Source organism: Lipophrys pholis, assembly GCF_963383615.2.
Source record: "Lipophrys pholis genome assembly, chromosome: 15".
Taxonomy (NCBI): domain Eukaryota; kingdom Metazoa; phylum Chordata; class Actinopteri; order Blenniiformes; family Blenniidae; genus Lipophrys; species Lipophrys pholis.
The window spans coordinates 10,856,387-10,869,380 of NC_137642.1; the positions used below are offsets into that span (position 1 = coordinate 10,856,387).

The 12,994-nt window shown below is 43.5% G+C and overlaps 1 protein-coding gene across 1 annotated transcript in view; it reads right to left on the reverse strand.

Annotated features, from left to right (window-relative positions):
- Positions 1-12,994, reverse strand: part of dlg5a (discs, large homolog 5a) — a 42,380-nt gene that overhangs the window by 1,803 nt on the left and 27,583 nt on the right. Inside the window, exons 17-31 of the mRNA XM_080481456.1 lie at positions 12,492-12,612; positions 12,241-12,385; positions 11,810-11,910; positions 11,561-11,650; positions 10,669-10,837; positions 9,372-9,449; positions 8,190-8,352; positions 6,150-6,283; positions 4,838-5,002; positions 4,066-4,249; positions 3,224-3,372; positions 1,567-1,737; positions 722-912; positions 494-637; positions 74-201 (exon numbers count right to left, since the gene is read on the reverse strand). Of these exons, the coding sequence (XP_080337582.1) occupies positions 74-201; positions 494-637; positions 722-912; positions 1,567-1,737; positions 3,224-3,372; positions 4,066-4,249; positions 4,838-5,002; positions 6,150-6,283; positions 8,190-8,352; positions 9,372-9,449; positions 10,669-10,837; positions 11,561-11,650; positions 11,810-11,910; positions 12,241-12,385; positions 12,492-12,612 (2,133 nt within the window). The remainder of the gene's footprint in view (positions 1-73; positions 202-493; positions 638-721; positions 913-1,566; positions 1,738-3,223; positions 3,373-4,065; positions 4,250-4,837; positions 5,003-6,149; positions 6,284-8,189; positions 8,353-9,371; positions 9,450-10,668; positions 10,838-11,560; positions 11,651-11,809; positions 11,911-12,240; positions 12,386-12,491; positions 12,613-12,994) is intronic.

A 12,994-nucleotide genomic window follows, 5' to 3' on the forward strand; every position in this document is an offset into this window, starting at 1 on the left:
TAAAAAGGCAGCCGCAAGTCACTTTCTCCGTCCCGATAAAAATCTGATGAGAAAGAAAAACACCAACTCATACCTTATCGGTTATTTCCTTTATGGAGGCAACAGTGGTCACATCAAAATGCCCACTCCTGCGCTTGTAGTCGATAAAAAGGCAGTCCTTCACACCCCGCTCGATGGCCTGCTGGGACGCCTTCATCACCTCTGCAGACATGACAGATGGAGAGAAAGAGGAATGAGAACAGGCTGTAAAACAAATGATGGAGCTTCCTCAAGAAAACATGACGGTATGACTGTAGAAATGCTTAAAAATGTTTATTCCTAATTTAACTTATTATCACTACTGGAGACCATAACGAAGGAAGCTGCATTTCTGTGTCTATTTGAGGCGTTTGATTTGTTTTGTAATGCATCAGCAAAAGAAACTCTGAATTCTTACCATCCCCGCAGACCGCTATCGAGATGAAAACAAAAGATGTTGATGGAGTGAACTCACCCAGTACACATCTGCAGAACTTTCCAGGAGACTCCTTCACCAGCATCTCTTTGACGGGGTCGGTGAGCGGTCCCAGGATGAGCACCGGCCGAGGAGAGGTGCACTCCACCTTCTGGACCCGCTGGTACGCCAAACTCACACAGTCTGACGACGAGACGGCAGGACGATCAAAGCACTGAAAACTGAGGTCAACACTTCTTAGACTGAACTCTAATCACTTTATCTCACCATCCAGAAAAGGGATGGAGTCTGTGCTGATGGTGTCCAAAGCCACCATCTCTTTGCTGTCTTTGGAGCTGCTGCGTTTGTGTTTCTGCTTCCTCCTGAAGAAAGATCTGCGGGCGGCTGCAGACAGAGTCTTACCGGAGTCTTCCTTCATTTCTGTGATACTGTGGCGCCGGTAAAACTCTTGATCCATCCTAGATCACAGAAACCAAAAAAAAAAACACACAAATAAAAATCTGTATTTTTAAGAAGTAAAGTCCTCTTTGACAAATTTCTAATTGTATGGCCCGAATAGCAAAGGCTTAGCCGATAACAGCATGTGCAATATTGCAAAAACAACTTAGAAAGAAAGCTCTAAAAAGACATTTTTTCTTATGAGGATTATGTAAAATATAGAAAAGCCTGAGTGCAATGACAATCAACACAGCCCAATTTGGAAGCACAAAATAAATCGTTATTCACACAAATTCATACAAAAATGAGCAACTTTTGCAATAATTTAGATTTGACTAACAAGCGGATAGTGATTTACGCCCAAACAGACCAAAAAAAAAGAAAAGAAAAAGAGCATCTGTTCAGCTTGTCTCCTGAGAGCCACTCTGTCAGGACATTGAGTTATAAGTGAAAACCGACTGCGCAAAACAAATTCAACAGAGGTGACTTCACATACAAGTCTGAAACCACAGCAGTATGGTATACATTGTTGTCATGGCCATTGCACGCTGACCTCGAGCTTCAACGTGTGTGTGTGTGTGTGTGTGTGTGTGTGTGTGTGTGTGTGTGTGTGTGTGTGTGTGTGTGTGTGTGTGTGTGTGTGTGTGTGTGTGTGTGTTGCTTCCTCCACCCACATGTACTTGCTGGGGATCTGCCCCCTCTGGATCTGCTGTGCGTTCTCGTCTAGCTGCCAGGCCATCCAGGTCCCAAAGCTGCCCTTTGGTAAAGACTCATCCACGTACAGGATGTCATCCTTCTTAAAACTGAGGTCCCCGTCGGCCTCCCCCACCCGGTCGTAAAGTGCTCTGGTGGGAGGGAGAGACAAAGATAGACGAGGAGTTATGAAGAGCGGCACAGAAAGGAGTAGCGGGGGAGCATAAAGTTGATAGAGAGAGGAGGCGAGGTACCAGACAAGATCGGCGTGAAGAGAGCAAGATAAAGAATCTGCGAAATAGAAGGCGGCAACGAAAGGAAGAGGAAAACGAGTTTATCTGTCAGCAGTTAAGACCCCGCTCGCCTCCTTTTGGAGTCTCGTAAGTCATTCCTGAGCCTATCTGTGACAGCCAGGCAAGCCGAGTGTATTTACTGCAGATGACATCACGAGCCCACTTGCCTATATGACAAGTGACTGCGGCAGCTGCGGCAGTTCGCCCCCGTCAGCCTCCCAACAATAAAACGTGACTATTTTAGAGCCGCATTTTCCATTCATATACAATGCATTTCAAATGACCTGGAAAACACAGACAGCTAAAATGGTTGTGGTTCTTCAACAAGTGAGTGGAGAGATTAGATAACCTAAATTTGAGGTGCGATTAGCGTGGCAGCGGTCACACACTGTATCTGGGATATAATTGGCTGAGATGAGAAAGAGTCCACTCTGTAGTGACGCTTCTATATATAGCAGGATGGAAAGAAATTAAGCTGCTTGGGAATAATTAGTGTGGTCCTCCGACGGTGCTGTATCACGTATAATAATCAAGTGTGTACAAGTGTAGGAGTGGATGTATACGGTGCCAATCAGAATTAGTGGTACCAGTGACAAGCACAAAGTGAAAGTGAATAGCAATTCATCAGAGGATCACAGCAATGTGTTGGCAAAATCTAGGTTTAGGGTGAAACCGTTTGGGTCAAGGTGAACAATCTCTATCACAAAAGAAAGATTTAAAAAAGAAAAGAAAAACTTTTGAACTGGTCAGCCGGTGTTCCAGCAGAGAGAAGTTTCAACATGGACACAAAGATGGTAAGAGGAAATCTGCAGCTTTCAGTACTTTATTTTTGGTTTCCATTTCAATATAAGAAACCATGTCTGCAATTACTTTAAAATTGAAGATCTGATTAGATATTAGAATTGATTTTTTTCTTTCATCCTCCATCTACGGGATACTAGCAGGAAGGCTTCTGATTGGCTGCCACGATATTCTGCAGCAGGTGAAAACCAGGCCAAACACACAGCCAGTGTTCATAAAGAACTACCTGGAGTGTACAAATGATCCAGGAAGAGATGGTGCCCACGACCCAAATATTACTTTTTGGATGCACCGGGTGTAAGTTTGACATAGATTTATGAACACAGTGTGCATCATCAAACGTAGCATCAGAGGGGCTTGATTCAATCTGCTTTATGTTATTATGGGACATCTACACCAGAAGTGAAATCTCATGCAAACTATACCTATCTCAATGTCCAGCATCACTTCAATTAAGTTCTTCTTATTTGTTTTAAAGTTAGAGAGCGAAATGTAGAAGTTCTACTCGAAATTGCAGTGATAGTAGGACCGTCCATGCACATACCGAATATAAAAACCGTCTCCTGGAACATCTTTGATCACGCTGAAGTCATCGGGGCGATGCTGCACCTTCAACGTGACCGTCTCTGCAGGCTTCAGCATCTCCACATACACCTCCTCAGCCGTCTTATTCTTCATATTCACCAAGTTATACTGAAAGAAAACAAGCGATGAGAAGTTAAAAAGAAACCGAGAGCAATCGACCTTCATATAATATAATGAGAGACTGACTCGGGGAGAGAAGGAGGGATATTTGTGGAGTGTTTACACTCATCTGAGAAATTATTTTCCTCTCCTGCGAAAGGTCTACTAGTAAACAGCTACATTTCCTGCGAGCTTTCAGCTGTATTAAAGTGTCGCAGTATTGATTTGTGCCATGTATGGGGGAAGAAAACAAACGAGGATGGGAGAGTGAAGGACAGGCCGATGCCGTGTGGCCTGATGACGAAGCTGCATAGCAATTCAGATCGAGGATTCTTTGTGGCGGAGAGCTAAAATGGGAGCATGCCAGGAATTGTCTATTAGGAGTTTGGATAAATTACCAGTGTGGAGTGAAATGGGAACGCAGACGGAGGAGATCAATGGAAAACAATGACAGGCGGGGGGGACGGGGGACGGGACTGCTTGCACCTTCTGGCAGTGTTGCCGTTTGAGGTACCAACAGCATAAAGAGTCAAGAGAGTTGCACTTTTAGATTACCGGAGCACATTGCTTCCCATCACAAAGAAAAAAAAAAAGAAAGAAAGATGCTTCCAAACTAATGCAAACACACAAAAAAAGCTGGAATATGACACAGAATCGTGTGAGTGACACGTTGGTGAGTTGCTGAAATATTTCAGTGCACACCTCCAGGATGAGGTCTCCAGCGAGGAGCCCGTCGGGGCCTCTGGCAGGACTGTCCTCATCCACACTCTCTATGTAGACGCCCCGCAGGTTCCCGCCGCACAGCGCCACTCCCACTTCCACCCCGGGCCTGCGCACCACCACCAGCCTGGGCTCGCCCACCTTCCTGCTGCCCTCCGACGGCCTCCTGGGGAACAACAGCGTCAGATACTGGGATGACCCGAGCAGTCCTCTCACTCATGCTCTTGATCCATTACAGGTCGCTCACTAAAATGTGTATACATTAATAACTCTGTATTTTACTTCGACAACACGATAAAGACACATCATTACATGCCAATATTTATGGAATCTCAAACTGATCAAGATATTTTCAGTTGGAAAAAAAAAAAAGCTTCAGCCCCTTTATATTACTGAATACTAGAAGGCAATGTGCCATTTACAAAAAATACTATATGTGACTTAATAGACTCTTTGGAGACATATTTTAAAAAAGATTCTATCCCATGAAGTTTGTGTATTTGTGTACAGTACATTTATTCAAGCAGCACAATTTGTTTTTCATATCTTGAGGATAAACATTCACTGTCTAGAAACAGGAGTCGCTTTGCTCAATCAAAAGGGTCAAACTATATGGTGTTAAAGAAAAATAAAACCTTATTAACAACAAGTACAACTATTATGTGGCATTCCAACAATAAGCAAAATCGGCTTCAAGGAAAACAAGAGATGCAGACGTTTGTTTGATTAAAGGGTTAGGGAGGCGATGGTTTACCGGATGAAGTTGTGCGGGCTGGTAGTGGGAGTGGTCTGCTTGGAGGAGGGCGTCAGGGTCCCCTCGTCCTGTTCGCTGAGAGTATCGATGGTAGAGTGATTGTCAGGGGTCGCTGCTCCGCTCCCCTGGGGAGTCGACTGGGTGCTGACCGGCTCCAGACGAGAGCTGCAAGTGGAGGAAGACAGGAAGGTTTGGGAATCTTTAGATGCAGGATACAACAAAGTGATCCTTCAAAAAATAAAAAAATTGTGGTTTTGGTTTAATTCAGGAGAATACCAAACTGCTAAAATCCAAACAGAGTTTAGGATCGTCTTTAATGACTCACACTTGCATTTCAATGAGACTTTAGTCACGACAGAAATCACAATTGACAATGACCGTCTTTCTGTCAAATGAGGGATTTAAAAATAATAAAAAATATTGTGTGAACACAACAATACAGTTTGTTCCACTCACTCTTCTACTTATTCCCTCAACTGTCTCAACTAAATCTTATCATAATTGGTAATATAACTGCAGCTAATCCCAGCAAACGATGGGCGAGGGCAGGGTCACAGGTCAGTATGTTGAAAATGAACATAAAAATAGAGACATCCTTCAATAAAATCAGCCGACTGAAGGGGGAGGGCGAGGATTCAAGGATTGATAGCGTAAATGCTAAAAGAATCAAGTTTGTGTAATCCAACAACTGGACAGAATAGAATAGTAGAATACTAGGTGGAACAGTACTTGAAATAATGAGCAGTCGAGGTCATGAGTCTTTTGCAAAATATGCAAAAATGAGATGGGGAAACTTATTCAAGCACCATGAATCGAACACGTTCACTTGCAGTTAACATCCAAGAAAGAAAGTCTAATATTGTTGTGGTGAAAAACTAATGGAGTTCAGATGTTTAGCGAAGGCAATGCAAGTTTGGAGAAGTAAGACGGTATACACGACCGATGATACAGCACCAACTCAATCAGAAATAGCAGAGAGACTTCACCTCACACCTGAACTACAACGTCTGAATGTGATGGAATTACACAAACACATGTAAGCCTCCGGACTAGCTTTATCTGCGCATACTGAGCGAAGTGAACGAACAGCCACAATGTTAATCACATTGTTTCCCCTTTACTCTCGGTTAACCTGCTGCTATTCCAGGGATTTCTTTTTATTCATTCAGACAGAAATACACAAGAAAGACATTACAGCATCTGGCCACAAAAAGCATTTACATTTAAAAAAGAACGTTTAGAAATCAGCCAAGCAGGGCGCCTGGGATTCAGAGCAAACATTTAAATGATTGTTTAAGACAAAACTAGGTACCTGGAGCGAGAGTGGTTTCCCAGCTGGTACATGTGTGGGTTGTACTGGGCCATGATGGTGATGGTGTCACACTGCTGGCCGATGATGAGACGCGCTTGCTGCTCCGTAGCGTTCCGCAGGTTGATGCCGTTAAACTGGGAAAGAAAAGAAAACGGTATTTATAGGAAGAGGTTTGTTTTTTTTAGGGAGATGATGTTACTAAAAAAGAAAGCGAGATAGGAACATGCGTGTCAAGTCTATTCAGGTCATTTTAAGGTTTTGAGTCATAGGTGGAGAAAATACCCAAGAGCTGACAGGAGATTAGCTTTACACCCATTTGTTGGTCTTTTTTTGATAGAATTTAAGAAGAAATTGTGTGCATGTTCCACTTTCTGCAAAGAGATTGGACGGCCATTGTTTTCCAGGCAGCATCAGTTGCCCTATTCATAATTTAGCAGCGTTAAAGCAATGTCTACTTAGATGTAGTAACCATAAGTCAATAATTCATATTGGGTTTGTCTTTAATCCACACGATACATGCACCTCGGCTATCAAAAATACATAAGGTTACATTGAACAGATCAAGGCGGTCACATTTTAACACCACTGACCTGAACATCTCGTTTAATGTCACTATATTTGAACAAGAGAGTCGGATATGATCACTTGTTTGTTTCACTAACACATTGTTATGCAAAAAAAGTAATTTTAGATTATTTTTGTTTTGTGTTCTGTAATCATTGCAAAATGTGAAGAGGACATTCAGAACAAAGTTACTGCGTTTTTACATGGTCATGGTCCAGCAGGGCGACCAGCTCTGGCCTACAACTTAACCCGACTCTACCAGCAATCGTCACACGTGGTTGATAATAGCTCAAGTGTTTGATGTACAAAAAACTACATGGAGCAGTGTTGTCTGCAGCATCACTCAGTTGTAATTTATCGCCACCATTTCTTCAAAACACTGCATGAAGTGTGACATGGTGGCGTTACTCAACTGTTTGATATGATCAGGAACTGGGTTCCACCAGCTCCTTTGATCCAATCATGATTTAATAGGATAGGGTCAATCTAATCAGATAGAAGTGTTTACATGCTGGGATTGTAATTGGATCAGCGTGTAATCGGATTGCTTATGGTCCCAGTAAATGCAGCCCGTATTAAAAGGACATTGTGAAATGTAAGTTTCCCCAACAAGTTTCGTCTTTACTCTTGAACAGCCATCTCCAAAGTCAACTTCTTTTAATTTTAACAGTTCGTCATCTCATGAGGTATGATAACGGCCTTATGATCGTCATTTACAGTTTCATTGAACTTTAAGTGAACCGAGTCGGTCCAATGTCTGATGGATGCTGTTATCGAGTCCTTTGTGGTGTAACCAAGTGGTATAAAACTAACACGATGTCACGAGTTCGCTGCTTTGCTGGCGCCCTTCAGCGCTTTTGTCTGCAGCACGGTGCGTAAATCATCTTAAAGACGACATTGTTATAAAGTTTTCTTACCCTTAGTTGTCTGTGTTGGATTTGTGGTGTAAAATATTGGCATTAAACCCAACAAAAAGGCACCTTTCAAGAGCATGAAATGTTTTGTGATCGGCGAGCAAATCAGGACGCCAGCAAAGATGCTCTTGCAAACTTTGCTGGAAAATATTCCCTCTCTTCAAGAATGTTCCTCACAGTCTCTTTCTTTCAACTACTCCAACTGTGTATCACCCGCAAGTACAGTCGACGCCCACTTGATGTGACTTTGCAACAGATTTTCAGCTTGCGCAGTCATTTTATATGCAGCGAACACACCATTTCAGTGAATGCATTTCAGCAAGTATTAAAATACTGGGAACGGTGACAGCACTAATGAGTACAGCCTTCCAGGGAGAGAAACCATGCAGAATAAATGTATGGGAGGCAGCGATGTGACTGAGCCTTTGAAGTAAACCATATATTACTGCTATCTGTGTTCGTGTGCTCCTGTATTGCTCTGCTCCCACATGTCTATGCCAGTGTTGTACTCTTATGCTGCTTCAAGCTATAACCTCTCCGACATACAGTGGGTTGTTCATACCTCTAGTAATTGGTCTCCGTACTCCAGTCCGGCCTGGTGGGCGATGCTACCTCCAGTAACTTTGGAGACAAAGATTCCTCCGTTCTCCCCGCTGACAATGGAGATGCCCAAAGGCTCCGCACCTTTGTGCACAATGACATTGCGAGGTTCCTCCAAGTATGGTCTGGTGGGGGAAAGAGGAATTTGTATGAATGTGCAGCAGCACAACATAAACGAGAGACCGGAACAGAAGGAAAAATGTGGTTTTCACATCTGACCAATTTGTTTACAAATCTGGGGAGTTACTTTCCAGAAACAGATTTGCTATATCTATATAAAGCCATGCATTAAGTCAATCAGGTTGAAATTAAAATGGAAAGCTAAAATTGTGTTAATAAACTGGGTTTGAATAACCCCCCAGGACTGTAGCCGATCGTATTTCCAGAGCACCGCGTTAGGCCGGGGCTCACAGAAGAAACTGAGCAGGTTTAAAGAGCACAGAGACAGAGCGCGTACGAGAGTGAAAGCACAGACAAGTGAAATCCCTTCTCATAGAGGAGATTTGCATGAACTTTGTGCGTCTCCATAACAAGGTGGCATTGGACATGGTTTACAATTTCATGGAGGCAGATAAGAGGAAATGGATTAGCAGCCAGAGACCGGGGTAAACAAATGCTGGTGTACAAACAGGACCATGACCCAGAAGCTGGAGGCTGAATAATATTACCATTGCATAACATACATACTGCCGACCGAGGGGTGACTTGGCTTATGGCCAAAATGCACACATGCATATTGACCATGTTGTCGTCATAGTCTATGTAATGTCCATGCTCCAGCTGGGGAATCAGGTGGGTTTTCAGACACGGGAAGAAACATGTGCAGGCACATAAACAACACTGAACTTTTAAGGTTCAGCGATGCGGAGCGAATCATGTTTTTCTTTTTCAGTTGTACTGTTGCATGCACAAAACTAGCAATCCTAAAATTAGACTAGTTTCATGGGGTGGATGGAAAAACATCACAACACTGTTCTTTTTTTTTTATTGATTTTGTTTGGCATTCCGTAAAGTGCAGGTAGACTGCACGAGGCTTTTCTGCCCCCGACGTATCGTCTACCAAACTGAACTACGGCATGTGAACTGAGAGGACAAAGGGTTGGGGGCATTCCCTTGTTTTGTAGCACTGCAAGAGAGAACAAACCTGAGGCTCCTGAGAGAGGAGAACCTCGGCCTTGCAGCCAGAGGAATCCTTAGAAAAGAGCGATTACGGTAAAGAGATCTGGAAGCAAAATGTTGCAAAGAGGCGGGAGGAAGATAAGGAAGAGAATGGAAGAGAAGATAAGGAAGAGAATGGAAGACAGATCAGACAGAGACCGTGCAAAAGGCAGAGCGGCGTCAGCAGTAGACAATTCCTGACAGAAACATCGGACGAGCACACTGGTGAAGCACGGCTTTTCCCCCACATAGCAGGAAACTTCCATTAGGACTTTTTTTAATAGGATCTGAATTTCAATGAGGGATTTCAGAGCTATGACCATGAGGGACTTGTTGCCTGGCAACACATTTGTAATCACCCAGAACGGTGGTTGTTAAATTGTGGGGCATGCCTCCCCTGGGGGGCATCAGAGAACTGTGGGAAGGGGAAGCACAACAACATGAAAAATAAACCAACAAAAAATAAATACAATGTACTGGTCTGCCAAATGCAGGTATGCTTGAGGCAAAATACATAAATTATTAGGATCTGAGACGGTGGTCGACAGTGTCTACATGGACTCACTAGGATTTCTGTGAAGAGCAGATCCTTCAATTCTGCTTAATGGGAATACATGTCTTTTAACATAATGAAGACAGGTAAAAGTACACCCACAAACATGTTTGACATACACTGGAAAAAAGAAAAAAGCTGCCAAAATCACAAGGAAAGAAAAACCGCTGTATGGCATGCATCCTGTTCATTTGATTTTTAATTGACCCCTTGTGGGCTGTTACAGCAGCCCAGGAGCCGCTCGAGGCCCACCAGTGGTACAATGCCCAGGTTTCCTCTAATATGCAGATGTTTGAACAAGGAGACAACAGATTACTCATTGATGAGACTATAATAGAAGGAGGACAAAAACAAAAAGGAGCACAGTCTTTCATATTTTGTGGAGAGGAAAGTTTAAAAACCCCTGGATGAAAAAACACAAAGGCTCCATTGTTCCATTGATCCTGTTTAAATAACAAGTTATTCAGTATGTCAGTCTGTTTAGTTCAGGCACTTTGGTTATAGCAATTAGTACCGAAATCCACCCAATGAGACACTCAACTGGTTGTTTACGTTCGGATTGTTGCATTTCCCAGTTTACATTTTTAAAAAGCAATCTTCGGACCACAAACAAATATATCAATAACTCATGTAGCATGGAGGAGAAAATGTAATCCAGCTTGTTGCTTACAGACAAATTCTCCAACATTACCTTTCAAAACCATTCTGTAAACACTCTTTCCCACCGTACCTGTCTTTCCTGCGCTCCCCTATTGGCACGGGGCTGACTGAGATCCGAGGTAAGGTGGAAATGGAGCCCTGTGATTGGCTGCTGGCAAAGGAGGAAGTCTCCAGATTGAGAGGAGACTGTGGAGGTGTGATGAGACTGGGACTGCTACACTCAGAGTGTGAGAGGGAGCCTGGATTTGAAAGAAAATGCAGCACAAAGAGACAAATTATGAATGGAAAAACCGTGTGTAATACTTAGAAATAAACTGATCATTGAAAAATGAAGTTACTTCAATCGTCCACTGAGGTGTATGTGAGCAAGATGATATCGATCAAAAATAATTTTAACAGCTTTTTAAGTGACACTTTATCCTTTCAGATATGGACTCAACATGTTTTGAAGGACTACAGGAAAAGGCATCAGAGATCAACATTTGAACAATCAGAAGTGGTTCAGTGTTACTAAATAGACAACTGAATTACACATAAACTAGCAAATATGTACTTGCAGATGAAGCAAAAAATTCTATAAAGTTGTATTTTCAAAAGGCATGACTTCTGAAATTGTATGTTTGTTAATAGGTATCAAAACACTGAATTTGAAGCATGTTTAATGCAATAAATTCCCTCTGTTCAAAACGGTCCCTACAGTCATATGTCACCACTGTCAGTATCTTAATGTATTTATGTCTCCCATCAGCCTTCTTTCTTTGTATCTATACTTCCCTGCAGGTATCTCTGGCTGTGGAGCTCAAACTCCGTGTTCTAGATTTTCCTGTTATAAACCCTAACTGCTGTGAACAGAAAAACAATATGTTATGTGGATTTTTTTAGAAATTGGGAAAATGCCATGAGATACTGGCAGTATACATAAATATCTGAACTGACTACATTATTTTTAACCAGTACAGTACCTCTGTCTGATCCCAGCATGGAGCGAGGGTAGCGGGGAGTGGAAGGGAGTTTGATCCTCTCCGTGCGATACTGAACGTTATTGGAGGAACCTGGAGGAGGAAGGAGATGCAGAAATGAGTGCCGTAACATAAACCCTTAAAAAGGATGAGGGACGACCTTTACGTGCGTGCGTGTGTGTGTGAATGTATGAGTGCATGCGTGCGTGCTAGACTGACCGAGCCGTGCGCTGGAGGGCAGTGAGTTTGTACCGTGTGAGGCTCTGCTGCTACGCGATGACGAGGATTCAGAGAAATCGCCTGTGCGCTTCTGCTGGCTCAGGTCCAGGCTCAGACGACCCTGGTGTTGTGGGCTGCACAGGCCCCCAAAAGAACCAGAATAAAACATACAAAACAACAAATACAATGCTCATCCAATTACTAGAAGATATTTCTACAGTTCAGAGTTAATTTAATTGATGGACTGAGCTAAATCACAAGAGCACAATGTTAAGGCAAAACAAGGACGGGGAATTCTATTTAATTATGCGATTCTGCCTTAGGAAAAACAGGCTAATTTAAAATTATTAGTCATCCTAACAGGACCCATCAAAACACATAACCGCTGATTAAAAAGCCTTGGCATAGAACCTAGCCAGTTGGAAATCTGGGGTCAAGAAAGCCGAGTGCGAAAAGGAGGCAACCTGGTGTGGGTGTGCTGGTGACATATCTGAGATGCGACAGATGGACAGTTGCTGGTATGAACGCGGTGACTGCGCACGGTGTACACTGGATTCCTCATCACGGCAGTCACAGCGGGGCAAGGAGACAGCCCCCGGTGGGCTGAATCTGGCAACGGGAACACATACCATCAAGTCAGGGAGGGATGGGAGGGGGTCTCTGACGACAGCGAGAGTACATAAGCATCGGTTTATGTAACGTTTGAGGAACTCACTGGGAGGTAGGCTGCCATTGTAGACTGTGGGGAAGAAGCCGACACTGTGTCTGTGTGAGCGGCTGGGGGAGGACCGCAGCATGTCCCTGGGCTCGGGTGAATGTTCATCATTAGAGTAGCTCTGTGATAAATGACAGAAACAAACGCTTAATGTTATTTCGCGACTCCGCAGGGAATATTCTTATGGCCGTGGAGAAATCGACTACGCTTTGCTGTACCACATGAGACAAAATGACAACACGAACATCCCACAACTGTTATGAAACAAAACCCAGAAAGAAAAACGTGGTCTCCTGTGGCGTCCAGAGCCTGAAGAGAGAGAGGTAGCTGTGGCCATGCGAGCCCCAGGCACCGACTCAGCTCCCAGGCTGGGCGGCTGTATCAGTGCTGAGGCATCAATCACTCCGACACGCTGGCGAGGAGGCAGGTCCCAGAGGCTTAACTCTGACCGACGGGAAATTCTATTACAAAATGGTTTCGTGGGCCTACTGGGAGGATTCGAA